Raw genomic sequence first — 27,370 nt, 5'->3', positions numbered from 1 at the left:
TTGTCATTGTCTTGCCTGCAATGAAAGCGGCACAATGTTCTACAATTTCTAATTTGCAATTAGAAGTCAAGACAACAACCTAATCGTGTTAGGAGTTACCCTATGTATTCTTATTGGTTCTTCCTCCTTCATGTATCCAGAATGTCTTTTTCCTGTTTATTAAATCCGTTACTGTATCATGTACCCAATTACAAATTCAATTGCAAAAGGGCAAGGATTGTTCTTTCTGCACAAAGGAATCTGGATCTGATCAGGCTTTTTAGGCACTGTAATTGAATTTCCTAAAAAGAATTTAATGACAGTAATTTTGCAAAATGTTATGCAATATTACAATACATTATCAGGTACTGACTGTAGCAGCAGCATCTCATGATAGCGCTTGTTCAGAATGATATTGGCAAGCTTCACCAATTTTGGAAACAAATATAACAACTTTAATTTCCCCTGAGATACATGGTTAAATTTCAAAATCAGGTGTTGTCTAAGGCTAGATTTGTTCCAGTAAACTAGGGCATGGGCCTGGATCCTGCCACACTATCACTAATAACCATTAAATTGCTAGCAAGGTTGCTACTTGAGTTTTGGCTCATACCAAACAGCATTTTCCCAGACAGTGCCCAAGCACGCTTCAGGGATTAGTGTGGGCCAGGGAACACTTTCTACAGCAATTCTGATGCAGCCACCTGCTCTTCAAGGCTAGGAAGGTTCATCTGTATGAAAATACATGTATTGTAGAACTTGGTGTCGGGGCTGGAGGTCCTGGCCTGTTACTAGTGTAACATAGCCTAAAAGTCTCTGTTATGGTTCCAGTTATTGCCTTCCCCCAGTTATGTCCCCTAGGTAGAAGTTAAAAAGATACGAGCTAGGTATTAGAGGTGCTATAAGGATGGTTTCCTCTCCACATTGTAATTAGAAGGGCTAGGTTAGGCTTTTTGATTATGTCCTGATATGGGCCAGTTTTACCAGAGAGACTTTTACTAGCCTAGCAGAATTTCTTTTGGTTCAACATTTCTATGCTAGTAAAAATTTTAGTACAGAGATTAGAATGGTGAAAAATTTCTTTGCTAGGACAGTTTATTTCACTCAGAGATCCAGCACAGACTGTTCCAGCAAATGTGCTGGTTTGCTGCCATTAGCTGCATCTGCACTCTAACAGTAAACATTGCCTATAATAAAGCAAACCTAAGTCTAAAGGGATTTTGAACTATGGCTTGGCATTCTAAGATGGAGCAAGAGATGGTACAACATTTTTCATGTTGCTGTCTAGGAGGGTTTTCAATCAAGTTAAGACAGCTCAGTTATATAGCTATAAAAATTTTAACTATAAGAATTTTTAATTTTTCCTACTTTAGATTGTGCTTCAGTTACTGCCCAAGACAATGAGTATCTTGCTCTGACACATCTTATGTCAACCAACTAAATTAAGCTTTATGAAAAAGATATTAATTCTACACTTTCGAGATCTAAACAAAATACTGATAAACTTTGGGTGCATAGAAGGTTAAACCCTTCATCAAGAGAAGTTTTATAATCAAGTTAGTTGAGCTGTCCTTCCCATGATTAATGCATACACTATCTCCAAAGGAAAGACACCACTGCGGATACAATTCATGAAATACTAACTGTGCGATTCTAATTAAGATATAGGTTGTTGCATTAAGCAGATTAAGCTACATTAAGGAACTTATCCTTCCAAATGGTTAATGAAATGGCATGCCTCAAAAACTTCTTCAATAAAAAAGGATTCTGTTTCAGCTGTTAAATTTCACTATAAGAAAATAAAATGCACTGACCCCAAAATAACCCCACTTTGCTATTCCTCAGTATCTGTGCCTCCCTGCAGTACAAAGAAGCTCCCAAATCTTTTTCATTTCCATATATAGTGGACAATATATAGGGCCAGTCTAAGTAGTAAAAATGCCAGGAGCTCATGCCACTGAAGAAAAGAAAATTATTAAAACTCCCTTTTTTAGGACTAGGTGCCAAGCAAAAAACTCTTACCTCATGCACAGATGGCTGGAACCTTCCCATCTGTTAGTAACTTCTGGCCTCCAACTCCTGCAGGATCCTAATGTCAGTCCTCTAAGCATATTAGCACGTCTGGGGTGTATTAAGAGTCAGAGAGATCTCTGTTCTGGGTTTACACAACTATTTGAGCACAGATGTCCCACTGGGACTTCTCCTCAGTTTAAGTGTGTTTGTGTGCACAAGACATTGAAAGATCAAAACCTATCAAAGCAGCAGGACTAGACTGAGATCTTAGTTGGCTCATGGGAATACTGAAACAGGAAACTCGTTTAAAATTATGTTTCTGTTGAAGAGCACCTCTGAAGTTGAATTTTCTCATGTTGTGCACGCTGGCATGGCAAAGCAGGTAATAGGTGTTGATATGCGGTGTCAGAAATTACTTGAATGATCATATGATTCTTCACCGGTTGTTATACCAGAAAAGAGATGTATCCCTTTCAAATCAAAAACTGCATGCTGTGCAGACATCGGTTGTCTTTACTTACAGCCTCCAAATGTTGACATCTATATTTATAGTACAGACAAAGCAGAGTCTTCTGAACTGTGGCTTTTGCAGCACTGGTGACATACAAACTACTTCCAAATTACATGGGGAGGCAAGTCTGCCTACCAGGAGATACTCAGCTGAAGCGTAGGGTGAGCGTCCCAAATCCGCTACCGTTGGCAATCAGCTACTACCAGCCTGGAGGCACTTACCTGGTTGCTTACACAAATTTCTACACATAGGTGCTAATTATTACTAACTGTTAATGGGCACTGATCAGAGCTATGGAGAGCAGCTTTATCATATAACTAATTTAGTAGGTCTTAGATTCCTTCAAGTAACAGCAGAAATAACTTCAATCAATATAGATTTTTGTTTAATAAAGTAGGAGTAAAAGTTATTGCTGCTACAAGGCCATCTTAGCAGTAAAAGTACTGACAGGAGGTGAAATGATCAGGAATTGCCAGGTGACAAGAGCCAGAAGTAAGAAATAAATTTGGATTTTCCACTGGCGAAGGTCAGCAAATCTGCCTGACCATAAGCAACCAAAACATACCTCATACAGAGGTATGTTTCCCTCATACAGAACAAGATAACTTGGCAGTATTATCCTTCCCCTACCTTACAGAGACTAAGAATGACAGGTTAATGACAAGAAGAGTAAGGCTCATGTTTTTAGCCTCCCAAGACCTACCTTGAGAACTTGGCCTCTGAACATAGGTAAGATTTCTTCACTAATAAACTGACTGTCAAGATAAAATGTACATAAATGTGTTATCGGAGCTCCAGATAGTCTTAGATTTCATATTGCTGCTATATATGATTTTTTTTTCTGTATCACAGCTGCATAGCTTTGCCCTTTACCTTCCATTGTATTATGTACTTATGGAAGTAAGGAAAGATTAAAAAAATACACATTTATTTCCGAGAACCTAATTTCTCTAGATTGGGTACCTTAAAATCCCTCATGCCCCAGCCCGTCGGCTGGCGTCGCGTGTGAACTCCTCACTCACAGGCACGAATAGGGGGTGAGGTGATGGTTGTAATCCAGCACGTGAAGAAACTTGGGCACGAGTTTTAACTTCCTAACGAGGGAAATGGCCATGGCAGCACAGGGCTCTGCGAGGCGGGCCGCTCCGCCGGAGGGCGGCTGGCCGCCATGCGTGGTGGCCTCACTCAGGCGTCGCACCTTACGTGAGCGCCGGTCCCCGACGGTGATGGCGGCACCGCTTCGGGTTCCTGAGAAAAGTCTAGGAAACTTTTCACCGCAGCACCAGGTGGTGGGAGCTCGCTCCTATTCTCGGACGGGACTGCGGGCAGCGACTACCAACCATAGGAGCCGGGCAGGTGCAGAACCAAGTCCTTCCCTTTCCCCGCGGCCAACGAGCGGTCCGGCCTCCAGCGCCAGCGACCGCCGTGGCTCCGGGCCCGGGGGACGTCCGGCCGCCACCGCTCCCTCAGCGCCGGCCCCCCCGCCGCCATCTTGCTAAGGCACCGCCAGGCGGCCTCGCCGCCGTGAGCCCGCTCCCTCAGTCCCGCCGCTGCCGGCCGGGGGGGGGCTGATGAAGCGCGGGAACGCCGCCGCGCCATGATGAGGAGCAGGGCGCTGTGGAGCTGCTGCCTGCAGCTCGCCGCGCTGCCCGCGGCCGCCGGCTGGGCGGGTGGGAGGCCGCAGCCATTCAACGGCTCCTGCTGGAGAGCCGCGGAGCCGCCGCGGAGGGGGTGGGGCGGCACCATGGAGGAGGAGGAGGAGGAGGACGAGACTCGGGCGCAGCAGCCCGGGAGGTGAGCGGCTCTCCGGGGGCGGGGGGTCGCTGCCCCCGCGCCTTCCTGTGGGCAGGGAGGAACCGAGTCGCGCTGAGCCGAGCGTCCGACCTGCCGCCTTCAGAGCCCGGCTGGCGGCCGGGGGACGGGGAGCCGGGGCAGGGCGGCGCTGCGCCGCGCACCTGCTCGGAGCGCGGCGGGGGGGCTCGCTAGACTGACGGTACCGGCGTCCCGCCGGGTGAGTGCGGTGGGGGAGCGGGGCCGGAGGCGGGGAGCCCCGCCGGCGGCAGCGGGGCAGAGCCAGGGCCGGCGGGCGCCCGCTCGGAAAAGTTAAGCGGTGGGCACGGTGCCGGGGGCCGGCCAGCCCGGGCTGCGGGGCGCAGAGGGGCGGCACAAGACGGCTGTCCCCTGCGCTGCCTCGGCCCCTGAGGTGAGTGCCGGCTGCCCGCGGGGCTCGGGCCGCCCCTGCCCGGGGGGCGGAGGGTGCCGCGGAGGTCGGTGACAAGTCGCGGCTGATGCCGGCTCCAGAGAGACTCGGGGCGGGGAGATGCCTTCGCACCGGGGAAAGGAATCCCGGAGGAAAAAAAGCGCTGCCTTCTCCCGCCGCCACCCCAGCGGCGGTGCCGCCGTTTCCCGGGAATTGACGGGAAAACACGCTGCGGTGGCGCTCGGAGAGGAACGGGTTGTATAATCGCCGATGCACTGGCATCGTGGCACTGACGGTGTAGTGAATGTTGTCCTTTGAAAAGGAGACGGGGACAGGTGTTTATGGAGAGCGTTTTTCTTGCGTTGTATAGCGCGGAAGTGGGAGATGTTAACAAAGTCGTTTAACGTAATTAGTTCGGTCAGATAGTCTCAATGATGGGTAATTATCTCTAGTAAGGATTTAGGGAAAGTATTTGCTGGATGTCTTGTCGGCGTGTAGTTAAGTTCGTGTTAAACTTCAGCAGAATTTTTTTTTTTCTGGTGATTATTATGATTTCTTACTAAATGGCGATTGTGAAGCACGTTTTCAGTTTTAAAGTACTATTTATATTTATGTATTTTTTTCTTTCTTTTTCAAACTAGATCGACTAAAGTGACAAAAAATTAAATGTAGTGACAGGACAATTGCTTCTGTCTTCTGGCAAAAGACCTTTGAAAATAATCCCGTATTATTAATCTTTAATTCATAGTAGCTTCTTTATCATTTAATAAAAATAGGAAACCTGAATCATTTATGGGTAAAACTTTCAGGAATACAACAAGAAGTAAGATTTTTATCTTATTAATGCAAGAATTATTGCAACAGCTGCTTTAGAAATGCCCAGAATGATCTGAAATTGAAATGCCTATTATAAAAAGATAATGGGAATTTTGAATACCTGGAGACTGGAAAGCCCTGCCTGATTCTCTTGCTGTGATGAGGAGGAAGTAAAGGATGATAGTGAAACTGTTAAAATAGAAGTAACAGTTAATTTGGCTTCAGCTTGGACCAAATCAGAAGAGATCTGCAGCCTTTTTAAAAGGGAACAGTCCATTATTATTATTATCATTATTATTTTCTTCACTTGTATTAACTAAGTAGATTTGAGGAATTACCTAAGCAGAAATCTGCTATTTCCTCAGCCTTTATAAGATCAAGATTGAACTGCTAATTCTCCATTCAGAAATAGCTTTTAAATTGTTTTCTGCAAATGGGAATGCAGTTGTTTTGTCTGTGATGAGAAAAATTGAAATGCTGCCATATTAATTAGTGCCTTTATATGTAATACCTGTGGTGGAATTAACTTTTTCCGTTGGTCACATCTATAAATCCCTTCCTGATCTCACTCTCTTTTTTTTTTTTTTTTTTTTTTCCTTCAGTCAATTGCAAGTACATAGCTTGCAGTATGCTGGCTAGGACTGTAATCAGGGTCCTACTTCTAATACGCTCAAAGCCGGGACCATGGTAAATCACTTGGTCATCTTGTGTCCTTTAAGTAAAAAGGATTTTCCTGTAAACCAGATGTTGCATTTGGTTTGAATATTCTTAAACAATCTAGGAAAGAAGTTATGTGTTGTTATTTACTGTTTGCCTGTCATATCTCATATCTTAGTATTTAGCAGCTGTATGAAGAAGGGATGATTTGGGTTTGAATAGCATACAACTGCACCCAAGCAGATGAACCTTACAAATCTGTGCAGCAAGGGGAACTGGTATTGCCAAGTGACATGATGAAAACACTTTGCTGCCATTGTGTCCCTACTGTGGAAAACAAGGTTTGATAAGATGTTGTGTGAGCGAAAAGTCAAGTGGTAAGAATGTATATCAAAATGTGTATCAAGAGGTTTTTCTTGTGTAAGACCTGTTACCATGGTTGGAGCTGGTAGTGCTACTGTCTGCTGAGTAAGGCTTATGATAAGATTTCTGGTTTTATTGCTTGTAATGTTTGGAAATAGTTTCAGTTGGTTAGGCTGAAATCTCCTATGCTGTGGACTGGTTTTCACTGAGGTTCAGCTGTTTCTGATAATGAGATTGTGGCAATAACAAGTTGTTTATGTGTGTCTGTTTAGGTGTGTTTAAATGAAACACTTTGTCTCCTTAAAAACACCTACATATTTAGGATGGTGCCTTGAAAATTAGTAGATGGCTCACAGGTGTGTTGGAAATGTGCCTTGACTCTTCCATAAGGGAAAAAAACAACAACAAACCAAACAATTTTTAATATTAACACTTTTGCTGTTGACTAACAACAAAACCACTTTGCATTTCATTTAGAGTACATGAAGGGACATCATAATCTAGAGTCATGGGGATAGAGAAGGCGGCCGGTTATATATAAGAAAAAATGTTGTCATGGAAAATGTTAATGTGTTGTGATGTTTCCAGTTTCCTTGGGTGTTTGTGTTTTGCTGTGTCTAGTGTTCTACTACTTGAAATTTCTTTTAATGGCTGTGTTTCAGTTAAAGAACCATAAGGGTGCTGTATTTCATATGCTTTCTGGCTTTCCAGCGTTAAGTTTTGGAGATTTGAAACTTTTGTATTAGGGAAGGCTGATGACCTTCTAGCTTAACTCATGTGAAAGATGGTCTTTGAACAGTTACATTCAAGAAAGAAAAAATTCTAATTTCCTTATCTGACCTGGAAATTCCTGACCTGGAAATTATTTGTTTGGATCTTCATAAATTTGTAGTCAAATGTTATAAATAGTTCTATAAAATTCATATATCCATGGGGTGTGTGTTCATACCTGCAGAGACAGGGAGAGAGAGAATGTTGTTGCGACAAGCAAAAGTTGAGCCTATGTTGAAATGTAGGTAGATTCAGAAAGAACTTATGGAAATGTTTTTATATTGCAGAGAAATGACATTGGGTCCTATGTGCTTGGACTTCGAACTGAAGAGACAAGCTTGTCAAATAGACAAGCATTTAAATATGTATATAAACAAAATTGTATGACTGTGTATTAACGTTAAAAATAAAAACTAGTTTAGTGCTTGGGCGTGGCTGCACTTCCTGGACAACTGAGGTTTTATAGGGTTTTAAAGGATTATTCTCGGTGTGAGTCTAGAGAATGTTTGCATAGGAGTTTGTTCCTTTCTGGCATGGAGAGAAAAGGAAAAAGAAAATTAAAAGCCATAGTAAATGAGGTGGAGATAGCAATTGCACAGTTGCAGACATAAAAGTGCCAGAGTTGATTATAAATGAACTGCTTCAGATCCTGCTTTGCCACATGGATCCTATGGATCAAGGTTTTAACATGTTTTCTACTGACTTCCATGGAAGCAGTTCTTGCTTTGCCTCTGTGGCCATGCGCTATAAAGGAAATCAGATTTCTACCATACCATGTTTGAGTGAAGCCTTGGTTTCATTATGTGTAATAGTGTTTATTTTGAGTCATATCTAACATAAGATGTTAAATGGGAAACCTTTACCCGCGGAACAGCATGCGAGCTTGTAATATTTTAAAACTTAATTTTAGTTAAGAAAAACCTGTGCTAAGAACTTCAACATAGCATAATAACTTAAAATACTAACCCCAAGATGCACAGGCTGTTAACATATGGGAGTGGCTAAAGTGTGTTTATAAATGCTAAACTTTAAAGTTTGGTTGTTTTTTCTAATAGTAAGCCCCATCCTGGAAAGGTTTACCTCAGTAATTAACTGTAATCACATCAGTAGGCCAACTGAAACTAATAAACTACTCATTTGCATACATAGTTACAGGAGTGGAGCTGGTGCCAGAACACTAAAGTTGGGGTCCAGATCCTGTAGCTGGGTTGGTACAAGTTACATCTTTGCTCTTTTGGAAAAGCTTTATTGAAATTTTGTTTAAGCATGAAGGGCCATCCATGGAGATTACTGTTGCTGTTGGAATGCACGGTTTATCTGCTCAGCTGTGTGCATGTGCTGTCTTCTCTTATTCTTCTGTTGATTTTAAAAATTGACTGTATTTGATTTGTCATCCAGTTGTTGTCTTGCATACCGTAACACAGCTGTAATGCACAAACCTTGCTTCTATATGTTGTCAGCCTGAGTACCGCAGAGAAGGTAAGAAAACTTTCATTACAGCTCTTGTATTTTCAACATTCTTTCCTATATATTAAGTAGTCTCGTGAAATTAGTTGTTTAGGGAGAACAAAGTAAAGCACTTTCTGTTCTGATGTAGGGAAAATTGACTTTTCCTTTCTTTTGGCAATTGTTTCAGCAATAACACAGAATTACACTGCTCTTGTGCTTAGTCATAATGATAGTCTAGGTTTCTCTCTTAAATGTGATGGCCACATGCCAAAATTTGGATACTTTGGTTCAAGATGGCAGTAAAAAATGAGGGTGGAGAGGGAAATAACTTATTTTAATAGACCTGTATAGCTAAAGAAATTGGTTACTGGGTCTGTCATGTCTGTTGATACACGTGGACAGCTACTGTCGTAACAGGGATCATAATCTAAACAGAATGTGCATGTAACAGAAAACTTCTGTAATATTTAATACAGTTCATAAACTTATTTGGGGACTACAGAGTACTCATATTGGACAGGGACAGTAAGCTGAGGCACCTGAAAACAAAGGGAAAATAGTTATGTATTGTCCCAGTTCCAGAAAGAGGCATCTTTATGCAGTTGATACAATGCTGATCAGATTTAACCCAGAGCTGAGAAATAGCTGGCTCCAGGTACTGCTGATGGACTTGACTCTAAAGCTGTATCCAGCTTTACATTTGTATCCAGAGGCATATAAGGGTGTAGCTGATAGGCGCTCATAATGGCTATGAATAACTTTATGTTGTTTTAGTTCCCCTAATGAATGCCAAGGAAGTAGAGGTCGGAATGTGTAGTGATGGGAGTGGGCTGCCTTTTGGGTGGTAGGTAGCTATTGAATTTGCTTGGTTGTAATACGAAACATCACTGTTGTAGGAGGCAGCCAGTACTAAATGTGAATGAAACCTTGGATAAGGAATAAATTGGAAATGAAATATATTAAGGGTAGGGGGAATTTTTGAACCTAACTTGGTGGTGTATGTAACTGAGCTACATTGAGTGACTTCTAAATGGAGGGTATTTAATGAATTAGCTTTTTATTCATAACAGCATTGGCATAAGTAGTTTTTGCTTACAACAGTATATTCCAGTTCTCACCCTTCCCTGTCCTGGCCAGTTTGTTGGTATAAACATTTGCATGGTTACACAGTGATGCAGGTGAAAATGAAGTGCTTCTCTAGGGGATGGGAAAGTAGAAATGACTATCAGCTAGATCAGTTTCTTGAACTAATTCACCATGTGGACACAAATGTTTGTTTTGGCAAGCCTGGGGCAGTAATGAGAGAATGGATTGGCTTATGGTGGTAGTTGCTTAAGTAATACTGCTGTTGTAAAAATATGCCTAACAACACATGACCATGGATAGGTGCTTCACATTTGTTTTATTTGTAACTATTTTTTTTTCTCTGTTATGGCTAAATAAAGCTTTGCTTTGTTTTACTGTTGATCCTCAAAACTAGATAAGAATGGTAAAGGATTCATCCTAATTCTCTGAGGTTGTTTATGGAGAGACCTGTTTCTGTTATCAACTCAGAACTCAGTTATTCATCTTTCTTCAACAGTACACAAGATCACTGTAGAGTCAGCATACTTACAAATCTGTTGAGAACAGAGAAGAACTGGCCTGGCAGCCTATAACTGTGGTTTGAAATGGGTACATCCAAGAATGGAATAAGGCTGTACTAGCATGGATTTTTTGTTTTGTGGATGTTTGGAAAATACGGAAATAGGACGTCACACAGAATCTCAAGCTGGCTGTTAAAATATCAAATAATTTGAATTAAAATGTCTGCAATGCTTGTTCTTCCCTGCAACTTTTAATGGGAAGTCTCAAATAATAAAAGTATTTATAGGTCAGCTAGTTGCAATCTTGAGAGATCTTTGTGTGAAATCCCAAGAGCAAGAGTGTCTGGAATAATCGCTGTTGGAACTGTGGCTGCAGTCATAAAAAAATCTGTATAGTGAAAGAAAAATTCCAAGTTGTGTAGTGATATAAGGTTTGCAGAAAGCTCAGATTCTTGCTTTGGTAAGTCTACAGTGGTATGATGAACAGCCTGAAGTGGTGCACAATAAAAGTTTAACTGCATTCAGAATTTGCCAGTCTCAAACTGTTCATTAATTAAAGCAGACAATTTCAGACCTGAAGGAAAAATAAAAGCACAGCCAACACTTAGCTGGCAGTTGTTTGATAGTTGAGTGTGCAGGACCCTTTTTTCAAAAAATTACTTATGTGCTCTTTAGTATTTGCAAATACCTTACCTTTCAGCTGAAATTCTTTTGGGGGGGGGTGTTTCTTTTTGTTGTTGTTGTTTTTTGTTTTGTTTTCTATTGTTGTTTTTTTGTTTGTTTGTTTGTTTGTTTAGTTTCAAGCCAACAAGTATGCTTTCTGCAGTCATAAAAAACATGTATGTTGAAAGAGAACTTCCAAGTTGTGTAGTGATATATGGCTTGCAGGAAGCTCCGATAGTGGTATGTGGCTTGCAGGAAGCTCCGATTCCTGCTCTGGTAAGGCTACACTGGCCTGATGAAGCACAAACCAAACAAGTTTGCTAGGAATTTTGTGCTGTCCCTTTTAGGTGGTGTGTGGTGCAGCCCAGTTCTGGATGTAGTCTATACAGAGAGACTGTGATTAGAAATCAGCCAAACTTGTTGCTTCAAAAATAGAGAAAATTAAGGCTATTTGGAAAGCTATGGAATGTTTGCAAGGTTAGTTTTGCGGGTGGTGTTGGGTTCCAGTAGACCATTGCTTCATAGCAACTCTTTCTTAAACTTTCTGGCTTAGGGATTTGTTAAATAAGGACCACATTTCTGTGTAGAAAAGGAGGATAAATCTGTTCTGGCAGACTTCACGGTTAGTAGCATGTCTGTGCACGGCTGTATGCTTATAGTAGGGGGAACTACACTATGGAGTGGTGGATGTTAGAGGAGACTAGGTGGAAAGCATGAAGGCTCACAGAATAGATTTTATGTCTGTGCATTTCTTCAAATAAAGTTATGGTTATTTGGCTTCAAGCTCTACTGTGTTTTAAAGACCACTTAAAAAGAAAAAAAATAATGTTAATGTGCTTCTGGTAATGTTAATGCATCCTGTTTCCAACCTTCCTTTGGAACAGAAAGTATTAAAATGTTTAGTTAAACTTTCAATAATTTTCCTAAGCAAAGAGAAGACTTAAAGCCAAAATATTTGTATCCAAGTTTTCAGTTATATAAGCAATGCTAAAATAAACAGTTGACCCCAAACCTGTTGTCCTAAGGGCTATACCCTGTTTACAGGTGTAAGCCTGTTTACTGGAACAGAAGATGTGGGTTTTCCATGCCATGTCCTGCCTGGTCTACAACTTCTCTCATGCTTTGTGGATTACTAGGGGTATTGGTGCTGGAAAACCAGTTATGTGAGCTCTGCATTTTGATTCATGTTCGATTTCATCCTATTCATCAGACAGTGGCGTTCTTCCCCTCTGTCTAGAGTACCTTCTGGCCTTGTGGATTTGGGATGACTAATGGTCTCCTTTAGTAGTTTGTATGTCTCGGTCCATTTCATTTTCTGAGTTCTGTTGAAACAGTAAAGCATCTCTGAGCACAGAGAGGGTGGTTGCATTGCCTTTTGCCCGAGCCCCTCATACGAATGGTGGCAATCCACTTGCCCTTGTTTGGGGGTAAATCACCTCATCCTGAAATATGAGTTCCGTCTGTTAAGGAAGCAGTTTATTGCTTTTAAGTAGAATAGTACTTTTCCTCTTTGTTTAAAAATGTGGAAAACAAGATTTCTTGTGGAACCTTAGAGTAACAAATATCCACCAAGGACATGACCTCTTCCCCCTGCCCCTCCCAAGTGAATGCTACTCTAGTTTTATTTTGGTGTCTCTGTTGCTCATATTTTGTCTGGCAATCCAGTGCTTAAATTTATTTCTCAAGTGCCAAACTATTATTTTTTTTTTAGGGAAAGAATTCAGGAAAGCTGGCTGAAAAATCAGCTCATTTCTGATTTGGGTATTTTCTAATGTTTAAAATATACCTGCCAAATCTCCTTGTCTGTAGAGGCTTTGTTTTGCAGAAGGGTAAGAATCTCTGTGGACTAATAACTGGTTGAGGTTTATTTTAAGCTAATGATTCCTGGCTTTCAAGAAATTATCATCTACCCCCTTTTTTGTTTTAATTAGAAAAAGTAGATTTCCTTTACTGTACTCTGTGAATGTTCTAGGATCTATTTTACCAGCGTAAATGAAACGGAAATGAACTGGCACGATTGATACTTCAAAGGAATCTACAGTTAATCAGGAATACTTTGTCAGTTGTTTGTAAATGTGTCCCTTTCTTATGCATGTAAAAGACTTTAAAGTATTCTGTGAGCACTGAGGTCTTTTATCCCTTCAGTTGCTTATGGAATACTAATGAAAGTAATGTATGTGCATCATGTGGAAAATATGTTGGCAGACAGATACCTGCAGTGCCTTAAATGTTTTGGCATTGTCTTTGTTTAATCAGCATGGTTGATCCCTACTTCCCCCAGAGGTTTATACTTTCCGAATAAGATCAAAGGTTTATATGAAAATTTAAGCAAAAGTAGAATTCGCCTGTTTTAGAGATGAATGAATAGATAAACAGAAGCTTAAAAATAAAACCTTAGGCACTCCGGTCTCTAATATAAAATGTCTTGTAGGAACAATAATTACTGTAGTTATATGTATTTAAAAATCAGACATCTGAGATGTTAACAGAAGAATTTCCTGGAATTAAGTACCTATCTGATTAAACTTTTGTGATTTGTTTTCATGATGCTTTCTAGAAGAAGAGATGTTTTATGCTGTGTCTGCGTGCTTTGCTAAATTAATAAGCTGACTTGGCATTGAAAGTGCTCTTTGAGGAATGCCAAAAAAAAACCCAAACACTCTTAAGTTAAAGTAACAGTTAAAATATCCATTACCATTTTTGGGGTATTCTGTCTGCCTTTTTGTGGCACTGATTCTGTTACCATTTATGTCTGCTTAAAATGGTATAGAACAAGTTGGGTGGCTGTTCCACTGAGGGTTGATTCCAGTAAATGTTTAGTGGAATAGAGAAAAAAAGCATAGGAGTATCAATGGTTAAATTAAAATTAATGATGCAGATGTGGTATGTTATTGCTAAATAGAAAATACATAAATGGAGTGGTTTCAATAAAATTATGGGGAAGCTAGAGTACAAAGCAATTGCATTAAAACGAGATTATGACCAAGGGTATTATTTATAAAAAAAAAAAATCTGTTAGCAATGTTTTCTGAACGTTGTTCATGCTTCTTTATCAGAAGTGAATTTTTCTGTGTTAATAATTTATCTCTACTGTGTGGCAAAATAATGGTTATTTTGTTAAGAAAATTTCACAATATTTACCAATGGTCGTATCTTTGCAACTGACACCATGCTTTCTGTTTAGTAATTGGTTGCTGCTGAAATAGCAGGGACGGGCTCTGCATTTGCAGTTGGAGCATCACTGGTAAATGCGCTCGGGTACAGTGTGATAACGCTTCTTATATGTGTGTAAAATCTTAGCTGTAGTGTTGCAATGACAATATGTTTCTTTTACCCTGTAGTTACGAACTTATGGGGGGCACAGTAAGTTATGCAATTTCTAAGAAAACTGTGCGTTTTAATACTCTTCTCTGAAAATTGTTGTTTGAGTGGACTGGCTTTGGTACATCAGCCCAGTGCTTCTCAGGCGAGGTTTGAGTATCTGAGTTGTAGATAGGCTAAAACATGTGGTAGAGAGTTTTCCAGAGGACAAACTTCACGATTTCTTATAAAACGTTATTCCTGCACCTAAGCCGTATATCATGCTGTCTGTTCATTATTGGTCATCTAGTTTTTATCAGGTAGAGTTTGTAAGTACCAGAAAGTTGTGCACTCTTTAAAATAGCAACTTATTTTTTTAACAAAAACCCTGTCAGAACAGTATATTTACTTTCAACTGAAATGTGGAAAGTAAATATAGAAACTGAGGCATTTAGCTTCAACTGAATTGCTTCAGCAACTTTTAAAATAAAATAGGGATATTTGTCTTTTCTATTTTGGCTATAATGAGATCAATAGGACTCCATATTACTAAATTCTGCAACGCTCAAGTGCAGTTTAGAATAAGAGACTCTGACTACTAAGTTTGCAGTTTTCTATGAAATATGCCAAAATTGTGACTTTACAGAAATAAGCTTTTCACAGTTATTTTCTCACTTTTTTATATTTCACAGTGGAATTAAGAACAGACATTGCAGCCATGATTTTTTATTTTTTTTGAGATGTTCCAATTTTCTGTGGCCTTTCACTAGTTATTTCAGTTAAGTGTGTATCAAAATTGTATTTGAAACAGTTACTTTTATTGTTATTACAATAATATTTTCCTTCATTTTGGACAAAATAGGAAATGGAAACAAATGTCTTCCGTGTTCTGACTTTTCTGCATGTATCTGCGTCTTGTTGGTAGAAGTAATGTGTTTGTTATTGCCACATGAGGCTGTTGCTCTTACTACAAAACAGTCACTATATAGGCAAATCCTAAGGGACTGTATAGTTCCAGTGTCTCTTGGTTAGCAGGATTGTATTACAGCAGGCACTAAATGTCATAAGTTTCAGGAGAAACTTGCTATTCTTACAAAATGGAAATTAAGGAACCCTTCCCCCTCACTTTTGCAGTTGGTAGATAATAGTGTTAGTATCTGAAGCCATGCATACCGGGGAGTAAAATTCTGCCTGAACTACAAAGAGATCTCATGTCTACTTGCCACAGCATGTTTTTGAAGTCTTTTGTGTCATAGCAACTGTTTTAAAAGCATATTTTGTTGAAGAAAAAATACAGTATATCATAAAATGAGAAGGGTGGGCTGGTTTCTAATGTGTGTGAGAACATTCAATCTTATGAATGTTGATGTTAGTCCGAGAAAAGGTTGATTAATTTAAAATCTATTTTAGTTCTCAAAAAGATATGGATAAGAAAATGGATGAAGACCAGCCTTTGACTGCATGTAACCAGTACCCTAAAGAAGCAGTGAGGAAGCGTCAGAATTCAGGTCGAGGTTCCAGGGGCAGTGATTCTTCCAGAACCTCCAGGAAAAGCTTCAGGCTGGACTACAGATTAGAAGAGGATGTAACTAAATCAAAGAGAGGCAAAGATGGGAAATTTGTCAACCCGTGGCCAACATGGAAATCGCCAACCTTGCCAAATATTTTGAAATGGTCCCTCATGGAAAAAAATAACAGCAATGTGCCATGCTCGAAGCAGGTAAATACTTGCATGTTTTCTGTTCTTAATTTCGACTGCTTTTACCTCTGCTCTAATCGATAAAATAAGACAGTTTCTAGCTAATACTTACTGGCCATCTTTTGGAGATTTTTCTAAGTGTTGTTTTTCTGATTTTTATTATCACTTTATTCTTTTCAAAAGGTAGGCTAATACTTTATCCTTTGATTTGTCCAGTTTAGTTTATATTTACAAAAACAACAAAAAAGGACCCTTAGTTCAATCATAAATTACAGTTACTCTTTCCTTTTTCATACGTGTTGCCTTATGAAGCGTACTACTAACATCATTCATGTAAGATGAAATAGCAGTGACATACCTCATTTTAAAAATTTTGCCTTTTTTTTTCCCCGACGTTTCCAGACATTCCTGCCATTTACTACATATAGCTTTTTCATAAAAATGTACTAAATGGTTGCAGTCATTTACTTATGGAAGTGTGTGCAAATCTGTTTCTCTATTTCAATATACCAGGAGAAAAAAAAAAGCATATGTTAAAACTAACCTGAGCAAGTATTTATACTGAAATATTAAAGGTACAGTGCCAGTTTACTAGGAAACACCATTATTTGTTCTTGGTGTATTGCTCCTGCCAGATATTGTAGGAGCTGGGGGAAGCAACCTCTGAGAGAAGCTTCTTTTCCGTGAAGAGTAATGGATACTGGAAAGCCACAGGTTATCTTTGTGGCCATGAGGAGTGTTATGATGGCTACAGTTTTTACAGTTAGGATTACTTCTTAGTGTATTTTCTAGTGTGTTAACTGCACTTTGGAAAAGTTGTCCTGAAGGGTGCACAACCAGGAAAAGGATTTTTGAACAAATAGGTGTTAATAAAGCTTTTAAACATCCAAGAGGCATGTGCAAGCTGTAAATCTCACAGTCAGTATTTAGCAGAGCTTATGTTTTTCATTTTTGTGTTATGTGAATTATCTGTCAATGAAGGAATTTGATCAGCTTTATGGACAGGAAAGTCATGTTACTTATTAACGCATGGCGGTCAGACGTTTGGGGATTTCTTTAAGGATATGTGGCATAGAACATGTTTAAGGGAGAAATAATCTAGGCTGTAATTTTTCTATAATAATAACAATTTGACTTCAGAAAGAAGCACAGCAAACTTATTTCAGTCTTGGGATCCCTTTTGAGAGTTTACTGTTTTAAATTTGGTGTCCTGCTTCTAGGCATTATCTTCTGCACCTTGTAGTCATAACAGAGGTTGTGACTCGGTGTGTTCAGCTTCCTAGGCAGTGTGCTGCATTATGACACTTTGGCCACATTTGTGTAAAATTCATGCCTTAGTGTTTTCAATTGCTTTGACTTCTGCCCTATTCCGTATGTATACAATAAGCTTTGTACCTTACCAGCACCAGTCAGAAACCTGGTTAGTGACTGAAGTACGTAGAAGGCAGTGCTAAGGTGTACTACAAAGTGTAGAATATACAGCTCTCTGATGGCAGTGGAGAACTGCAGCACTCCCCTTTAATTTACAGATCCCTGTAATAAAGCATGATTACAAAGAAATCTACACTGTACCAGTTGTAAAGCTGTCTCTCTGACCCAGTTGGAATTCATTTTGACTTATTGCTTTGCATATGAAATTTTTTAATTAAGTGCCTGCAATTATTGAGGAGCTCAGTGAAGTAAATCAGAAATAGAAAAACCTAGATAGGGATCAATTAATGTACTTCTTGAGTCCTCAGCCATTTCCATGCTTGTTCCAGCTATTTTTGCTCCACACCTAAATCAACCTGTAAAGCGCTTCTGAGCTTGTTTAAAATTCAAACTAAGGGCTCCGTACTTTATTTAGCACTGCTAGATAGCGTGTCCTTTGAGCAGACTCTTACTTCAGTTTCCACATTTGAGTGTGCCTACTGATACCCTGCTATGCCAGGCAGATTCAGTTTATCTGTACCCAGCACTTTACGTATGTTAAAAAAAAAAAAAAAAAAAAGCATATTATCCAGGATATGTACTTCACTGTGTAAAAGCTATATGTATTATAATCATGCCTTCACAACAAGCCTGTATCATTTTCCTGGATGCATAGTGGCCTTGTATTTTCATTACAGGCTTTATTAATAACTTTTTTCAGTGCTGTTGGAGTATCTTTAATTATTAGTTGTTGGATCAACAATTTAGATTGTTCTTATTTCTGTAAAATCCAGTGGTATTCCAGTATGCACTAAGCGCCAAAAATCCTAAGCTAATTAGGTAGTCTTACCAAAGCCTGTCATGTGTTTCTTCTTGCTTTGCATTAGGAAGGAAAGAAGAACATGGGAGGGGGGAAGGGGCACAGCAGGAGGAATTTTTGTATTACTCCAGTGATGAAGATAAGACAGTATTAGGCACATTTTGCTTTTGTTGGTAGCTGATTTGACATTAATGCCACATTTCAAAGATCTGTCATAATTCTTGTAGTATTAAGATTTTTCTGGTTAGTCTAGCAGAGAACAAAATGTACTAATGCAGGATAAAGGTTCCATAAGATTATGTATTTTGTTCATTATGTTGTTTTATCCTGTTGTATGAGTTTTAAGAATTTTATATGACATATACTGCCAACAGAACTTGTGTTTTAGTTGGAAACCTTATGAATCGAATAATGAGTCCTTATTGCTTTAAAAGGTAATTTGGGGGATTGTAGTGTACTTTTGTAAAATATTTAATAAAAAAAAAAAAAAAAACAAACAGAAAAAAAACAAGCCAAAAAACGCCAAGCCCAAACCCCATGCACTGAGAAATAACATTTTTGGCTATTTACCTTTGTGATTTACTGTGATAGCTCAAAATAATGCCTGATTTCTGATCTTGTCCCCTGAGGAATCACTGATTTGGATCAGATGCCTATATATCACAAACCTGTAGATCTCGCACAGAGTCTGTGCTTTCCAAGTTACACTACCTTTTTTTCTCTTGATTTGCCTTGAATTTTTTCTTCTTAGAATTTCATTTAAATAGGTGAGGATATTAGTTGTTTAAACTGTGCTACCCTTTATTTATCAGTCGTCCTGTCTACGTGTCCTTTACAAATGCCTCTAATAGTTATTAGTTTTAGCTTTAAATTAACTGTTCAATATATTTAATAGTGTCAGTCCTAGTGACATCTCTGAAAAGCCTTTAATAGTGCAAATGTGTTACAGTTTAACCCCAGCAGGCAGCTCAGCCCCACACAGTTGCTCACTTACTCCCTCCGCAGCGGGATGGGGAAGGGAATGAGAAGGGCAAAAGTGTGAAAACTCGTGGGTTGAGACAAAGACAGTTTAATAGGTAAAGCAAAAGTTGTGTGCACAAGCAAAGCAAAGTAAGGAATTCATTCCCTACTTTCCACCAGCAGGCAGGTGTTCAGCCGTCTCCAGGAAATTAGGGCTCCATCACATGTTACTTGGGCAGACAAACGCCATCACTCTGATTGTCCCCCCTCTCTTCCTTCCTCTTTCCCAGCTTTATATACTGAGCATGACGTCATATGGCATGGGATATCCCTCTGGTGAGTTGGGGTCAGCTGTCCCGGCTGCGTCCCCTCCCAGCTTCCCATGCACCTCCAGCCTACTGCCTTTGATGCTGTGTAAGCAACAGCTAAAACGTCCTCTGTTATCAACACTGGTTTGGTCACAAATCCAAAACATGGCACCATATTGAGCTACTAGGAAGAAAATTAACTCTATCCCAACCAAAACCAGTACAATATGTTTAAGTCCCAGTTAAGAATTCATTGTTCACATCTGCCAATTAGCTGGTTCTTAATCTATTTAGTATTGTTTGTTAATATTGCATGATACTAATTTTAAAAACTAGTTTGTGTCAAATGTCAGCAAAAATAAAGTGAATTAATTTAGAGTTCTCAGAATTATTTTTACTCTACCTTTAAAAACAACCACTTAAAAAAAAAAAACATTTTCCATAAAAAAATGTACTTACCTAAATTGCATTACGACCATTAATTATTAAATTCCATATCTTTGTTTAATTTCCTGGATATAATCTGATTTGTTGACTTAACCACATGTAATTTGGTGGGTTGTCCTAATTTCCATTTTTGAGTGTTATGTTAGTTTTGTGGATCTTCCACTCTTTTAATTGAAGTGTCACAATTTAACACTCTGTGGTTCAGATTTCTCCTGTCAGTCATCCCCATGTACTTAGAATGAAATAGAGATAAGAAAGTGATGTTACTTTCTTGGAGAAGCAGCAGTTTGTCTCAGTCTAATACTCATACTTTGTTTATTCTTGTATGAATTAAGTGATTGTATTGTACTAACCTTATATTCAACTTTATAGAAGGTTATCTATTTCTTGTTCCTGGAGACAGTAATGAAACTTCTTCAGTAGACATCTCATCCATTAGCTCTAAGAAGCAGCAGTTTCATTAATATTTTATTACTTGTAGTAGGATAGTAGGATTGCAGGGGGATGGGATGTGTGTGTTTGTTTTTTCCCTGACATATGCCATCCAAATCAATAAAATATTGTGAGAAAGTAACTTTCCTGAAGCTGTCAGGACTGATTTAGCAAGGGAAATCCTCGACTCCTAAACTGTCACAGCATCAGCTGGGCTTTTAAGGGAGCGGGAGGTTAGCTCTGTATAAGCTCACCAGTAGCACTAATCTGCTATCCTAGACCTAGAGAATGAGAGCAGCAAGCATGATAGGGAGACTGTGACTAGGAACCAGAAGCGCTGGGACAGCTGTGATTACCAGGCAGAGAAGAGTGTCAGGAGTCTGTAGAAGATGCCTAACACAGGAAAAGTCTTCTCAAGTGATGTGAGGAGTTCAGAACTGTTTGTGAGGAGAGCCTTAGCCACACTGGCCAGGAGCCCTGAGAAGACTTTTTGTTTGATCTTTTTTTTTTTTTTTTAATAGGAAAACTCTTTATTTATTACAAATAAAGCTTCTACATAAGCATCTGAACCAAACTGCAATGAGGAATGTAACTCCTGTTCAAAATGAGAGAATGAGCAGTGGTTTGTTTGATGATAAGTTTCGGTAGATAATGTACAGCCATGGCTTCCTTTGTGCCAACTGTCCTCTTGAGGCTGCACATAGAGTCAAATTTGGAAGGTGGTCGAGCTGAAAGCTGTCTGTTTTCCTCCTCTGGATTAATGTCCAGCTGGATCAGTTCTCTGACCTGTCAGACTTGAGTGGAGACTGCATAAGCATTGAGGCTGGAAGAAGAGCACGGGTGGGGGAAGGCTTCCATAACTTTGTACACAGGAGTATGGTTTTAGGTTGTTTTTAAGTCATTCACAGTCATTCCTGAACATACAGGGAGATCATATAGTGATTTATTCAGTAGTAATTAAACTTTAATTACCTAGAAGGCTTCAATTAAACATAGCAAGAATCATAGCTAAGCGCCTAAAGGACCGTCTTAAAAATGAGATCTGAGTTTTAGTTTGTGTTTTACAAATGTTCATTGAATTATTGGCAGGATGGAAAGAGAGAATGGTAAAACCTAACATTAGCCAAGTGAAGTTAACCTCCATGTGCTGCTTCTATGCATAATGGAGAGAGAGAGGGTTGCCTAAACACTAATAGAACAGAGCTTTTGCAGAATGCTGTTGAGAATGTTGCATTCTCGTTCTTCCCTGAGTTTGTGAATAATTTGTGCTAGGACTTAGGGGATGCATCATTTAGTTGCACAAGCTAAATTTGAGCATTTGTTACAGCAACGGTGGGGGTGTGTGTGTGTATATATATATATATACACACTTTTCCAGGTCAGAAAGGCTAACCGATTGCAAAGCCTTTCCTGGGATGCTGTTAGTGCCTTGCAGTGCTTGCACTGTAGTGCTTTCAGACTCCTGGCCTGGTGGAATACTCTCAAGCTTTCCCTTCTCTCTCTTGACAGAGAAGTGAAAATGTTACAAAAACCCAAGATGAAATTAGGAGGGAAATGAGCTAGGAAAATTGTCATTAAAAAGGCATCTGTTCTGTGTTGCAGTTCTCTGGTTGCCTAAAAATATAAACAAAATGCAAGTCTTGACTGTAATGATTTGTGCCTTGTATGCAGTTTTTGTTCCATGACCACGCATGTTCTGAAATCTCTCATGCATATTGTGTTCTTTTTTGCTAGGAACTTGATAAAGAACTTCCAGTGTTAAAACCTTACTTTGTTCAAAAGCCTGAACTTGCTGGGAAGACAGGAACTGGTATGCGAGTCACATGGCTGGGACATGCTTCAGTTATGGTGGAAATGGATGAACTTATATTTCTTACTGACCCAATCTTCAGCCAGCGAGCTTCCCCTACTCAGCTGATGGGTCCCAAGCGCTTCCGAGGACCTCCGTGCACAGTAGAGCAGCTCCCCAAAATAGATGCAGTCGTGATCAGCCACACCCATTATGATCATTTGGACTACAACACTGTAACGAGTTTAAATGAACGCTTTGGGAGTGAGCTGCGCTGGTTTGTGCCTCTAGGGCTCTTGGACTGGATGCAGAGATGTGGTTGTGAGAATGTGATTGAACTGGATTGGTGGGAAGAGAACTGCGTCCCTGGTCACGATGCAGTAACTTTTGTCTTCACCCCTTCTCAACATTGGTGCAAAAGGACTGCGACAGATGATAACAAGGTTCTTTGGGGCAGCTGGTCTGTCTTGGGACCTTGGAACAGGTTTTTCTTTTCAGGAGATACTGGCTATTGTGTTGCTTTCGAACAGATAGGTAAAAGGTTTGGACCTTTTGATCTTGCAGCCATCCCCATTGGAGCTTATGAGCCAAGGTATGAAAATCAAAGTTTGATGAAAATACATAAATGAAATGATATACTGATGACAAAAAAAAATACACCCAGAAGTGAAAGCTGTAGTTATGCTTACATTAAGATTTTACAACAGAATATAGAGTCAAAAGAAGGAAATTGCAGAATGACCAAAAAAAAAAGCAGCAGGCAATCAGATGATGGAGCGGAAATATCTAGGAAACTTGCCTGTGTATGAGTGGTGTCCTTGGAGGGGTTCTTTTCTTCAATCTTAAGCACAGCAAGGATGATTCATCTGACTTTCTTCCATGAAAAATGTTGAGTAAAAATCTGGAATTACTTTGTGGCTTTTTTTTTTTTTAAAATTGCATCACTTAATCCAGCCTGTTTAGATGCAAGCAATTTGCAGTGTTTTTCTCTTGCTTCAGTCCTTACGCTGTTTTTGCAATTTATCTGGACATGATGATGAATCTTTTATAGAGTGTGAAAGATTTGCTTGTTTAAGTGTCTGTATCTTACTTATGACAGGGTATGTAAACTTTTAGATGATAACACCCATATAATGCTGGAAACAGAGCATGTATAGGCTGGGAAAGGAAGATAGGAATCAGAATTATGTGGTAAAAATCCAGTATCTTTCAAGAATTGCCAGGTTCTCTCTTCTGCATTACCACCTGTTCCTTTAGGCTGTCTTCTGAAGCACACACTTCTAGGTGTGCGCTGCTAGCATGACATTTTTTTCAGGGATGGATTTAAATCTACGGCCTTAATGCCTCAAGGCACCAGTAATATGTCCTTATACTATTAAAAATATAGATTAGAAAAAAAAAATTGAAAAGAAGAATGAAATACATGAAATGCTGTTTTGTGGGTATGTTGGTATATTCCAGCTTGTTGATTTTGGGTGTTCTGTATGTTGTTCAGACGTACAATTTTATTTTTTTTTATTAGGTGAGCGCTTTTTCTGGTGGTTTTTTTTTAGGGTCTTTGCAACTTGCCCAATGTAAGTAAAGAAGAAATCTTGCACTGAACTAGGTGACACAAAAACATTTACTTTGTGTTTTGGTAGGTGGTTTATGAAATACCAGCATGTGGATCCTGAAGAAGCAGTAAGAATCCATATTGATGTTCAAGCAAAGAAGTCTGTAGCGATTCATTGGGGGACCTTTGCTTTAGCAAACGAGGTAAATTTCAACACCATACATGAGTTCAGATTTCCTGAGTACACAGTCATTAATGAAGCTATGCTCTTGCAGTTTAACCTAGGTATCTGTAAATGTATACTTAACGTGTAAACTCTGTAGGAGTGAAAAGTTGTTACTATACGTACTGCAGTTAAAACCAGTGCTTAGCACAGCCAATTATATAAAATATTTCAATGGTTAAGGTTGATTTGAAAGTACAGAGTTATTGAACAAATGTGGAGGCTTTCTGATCTCCAAAAGCTGAGGAACATGAAAGGTGGGGACACATATGCAATAATAAAGTAAACTCAGGAGTGCATCACTTGTGGAGAGAAAGAATTGTGTGCTTGTAGTTCAACACAGTATTTATTAATATGTCTAGTAAATAAATTGAAGAGTATCTTTACTAGTTGATTCAGTTAAATACCAGCAAGAATACGAAAAACTGAGTTATTCCGAGTTGCTGATTTTTTCATTTTTTTTTTTTTATTCCTCCTACCCCTCTGCCAAGTCCCCAGCTCTAATAAGGAGGTTACCCAGGTATCTTAACAGTGACTAAAAATGCAGTGAAAGGGAAGTATCTACATCTACTTTGATACACCTTGTCTGGTAGCTGGTTTTCAACTTTATCTTTGCATCAGTGGCACCACTTTATCTTATAACTCAGTCCCGATGCTGTTAGCTATGTTCACCTGATATGTCATGCTTTCTTTAAATCACATATAATATTTTCTATCCACAGTGCTTCTAATAAGCTGTGTCACTAGTGCCTATGGTACAAATGGTACTGTGATTTTTAGAAGAAAAAAAAAATGGATGATTTCTCTCTGATGAAATATAATAAATACAATTTATTTTTTACTGAAATGTAATAAATATAATGACGTAACTTCAGGGAGACCTTATTGAAACTGCACTACTTACCAAACAGTAAAACTGAGAACTTTGTTTTACTACACGAGAGAAAGCGCCATCTGCTGTCCTGCCCACCGGACGACTGAATTTTGGATAGGTGCCTAGCTAGTTACTCTACAACTGTAAATCAGCGTTTTATAGTTTGAAAAATGAAACTAAACGCTTTAATTTGATAAATACATACCCCTCCTTTTTAGATAATGTCTAAAATCTAAACCATTTATTGTTTAAAGCACTGATATTCTTTCTTTTCCCCAGTTGCTGCAATGGTATATTTTTACCTCGTGTTATTCTTATTTTTCCAGTATTACTTGGATCCTCCAGTTAAACTGAATGAAGCTCTTGAAAGATATGGCTTGAAAAAAGAAGACTTCTTTGTCTTAAACCATGGAGAATCACGGGACTTGAGTACAAATGATGGGTTTGAATAATGAAACAGTAACAGTTCCTTGTAAGCCTCCTTTGATTTGAACTAGCAATTAATGTTACAAATATTAATATGATATAGTTACAAAGTAGATTTTTTTTGGAGTGAATTGGATTTTTAGATGCCAATTTTTTCAGTTTCACAACTGAAACTTGCATACCAATTTCATGACAAATTTTACTAGTTACATTGTTTGTAAATTTTGAGAGGTGATCTAAAAACTGGCTAATATATAAGGTATTGTCTGGGAATAACTTGCAGTTTCAACTCTTATGTACACCACTGATAAATTACTGTTTTTTTAAAAACTCATCATCTTACCTATACCAGCAATAATAATCTCAGCACAGGACATATTCTTAGAGTTAATGGCTGACTTGAATTAGTCATTGTTGGAATGTCATCTCCCACTTGTTAGTCATAATTCTTCAGGTTATGCCCTGTACTTCATAGCTTCACTGTATGTTTTGTGGGGTGAGGTCTTCCAATACAGCTGTCTTGTTAAAGCACAAGCGCAGTAAAATAATTATGCTTCTACATTTTCAGATATTGATGAACCACAAAAGCTGAATTTTACGATGATCTAAAGAAACGTGCCTTTTACAGAGAGAGATAATTTAATATTGCATCATTGATGTGTAAAACTTACTGCTGGCCAGAGTATCTGCACACTTTCATTGTTCTGTCAGTATTTTTAAGTTAGGCCTGAATGTGTCTACAATAACTTTCTTGTCAAATGCAGTACATGAAATGGAAGAATCCATTAATGGCACTTGCCTTTGCATTGACTCAGCCTATTATTAAGTGGTTTTGTTTTTTGGTTGTTTTGTTTGGTTTATTTTTAAGTGAAAAGTCTTAAGCAAGGGCTGTGGTATTTTTTTCTTATAGCTTCCCTATAATTATAAAGTTGAATGAGAGATTACAACATTGTTCAGTATTGTAAAATTTGGCTAAATGTATCTGTATCAAATTGCCATGCTAATTTACAGAATTAAAGCCTATTGTTGCCAATAAAAAGGATTGTTATTCTCTTTCACAATTCATTGGCAAATCATTTTTTTGTTCATGATTTGTTTTGGTCTATGTGATATGTGTATTTTTTTTCTCTTGCTGTGCATTACGTTTTATGTTCATACTCCACAAAAATAAAAAAAAAAAAGGACACATTATTTCCCTGCAATATAAAGACAAGAACTTCTGGCAACCAATTAAAACCAGTTAATGAGTTTTTGTGCTAGGAGCAAACTGAAGTAATCTTTTAACTGTTGGTAGTTATGTTTTAAAAATTTATATCGGAAAGTCCTAGAAGTCTTACAGATCTTAATACCACTAAGGAACAGCACAGGGAGGCAAAGAATCAGTTAGTCTGAGTTCATGCTGAGGAAGGGTTCTGGAACAGATGACTAGATTGTACGAAAAAGAAGCTTATACTCCTTTAGGTGGGATTCATATAAAATACCAAGATTTCTTTATTTGAAAAGGTAATTCTAGTACGGTGTAGAGGTATTCACCAGCATTTGTTCAAAAGTGGTTTAAAACTACTGTCAGTCTTTCAGTGTTGATTTTGGGGAAGTATTTCATGTGAAGTCTCTATTTGGGCCTTGTATTTACACAATAGCTTCAATAATGATTTGGATAATATAAAGCATATTGCATGTTCGTAATGTTGTGGAGGAAAGCAGGCTGCAGGATATTTTGAGTACTTTGAAGGACATGGTTAAAATTGAAGTTGGTTGGTTAGTTTTTTTTTTTTTTGATTTTTCAAAATCATAGAATCATAGAGTGGTTTAGAGTTGGAAAGGACCTTGAAGATCATTGAGTTCCAACCCCCTTGCCATGGGCAGGGACACCTCCCACTAGACCAGGTTGCTCAAGGCTACATCCAGCCTGGCCTTGAACACCTCCAGGGATGGGGCCTCAACAACCTCTCAGGGAAACCTGTGCCAGTGCCTTACCACCCTCAAAGTGAAAAATTTCTTGCTAATGTTCAATCTGAAACTGCCCTCTTCCCGTTTAAAGCCATTCCTCCTCATCCTATCACTGCACGCTCTAGTAAAAAGTCCTTCCCCAGCTCTCCTGTAGCCCCCTTTAGGTACTGGA

The 27,370-nt window shown here is 39.0% G+C and overlaps 1 protein-coding gene across 1 annotated transcript; it reads left to right on the top strand.

The window, feature by feature from the left end:
- Nucleotides 1-4,100: 4,100 nt before the first annotated feature.
- NAPEPLD (N-acyl phosphatidylethanolamine phospholipase D) lies at nucleotides 4,101-26,275 on the top strand (the record flags this gene model as incomplete). The annotated part of the gene is made up of 5 exons (XM_082498387.1): nucleotides 4,101-4,297; nucleotides 15,719-16,028; nucleotides 22,119-22,765; nucleotides 23,814-23,928; nucleotides 25,149-26,275. The coding sequence occupies 5 exons, from the start codon at nucleotides 4,101-4,103 to the stop codon at nucleotides 25,272-25,274; spliced, it is 1,395 nt and encodes a 464-aa protein (XP_082354513.1). The 3' UTR covers nucleotides 25,275-26,275.
- Nucleotides 26,276-27,370: the final 1,095 nt, after the last annotated feature.

The sequence above is a fragment of the Vanellus vanellus genome, assembly GCF_965231255.1.
Source record: "Vanellus vanellus genome assembly, chromosome: 1".
Lineage (NCBI taxonomy): Eukaryota > Metazoa > Chordata > Aves > Charadriiformes > Charadriidae > Vanellus > Vanellus vanellus.
This window is presented reverse-complemented; position numbering and strand designations above follow the sequence as displayed.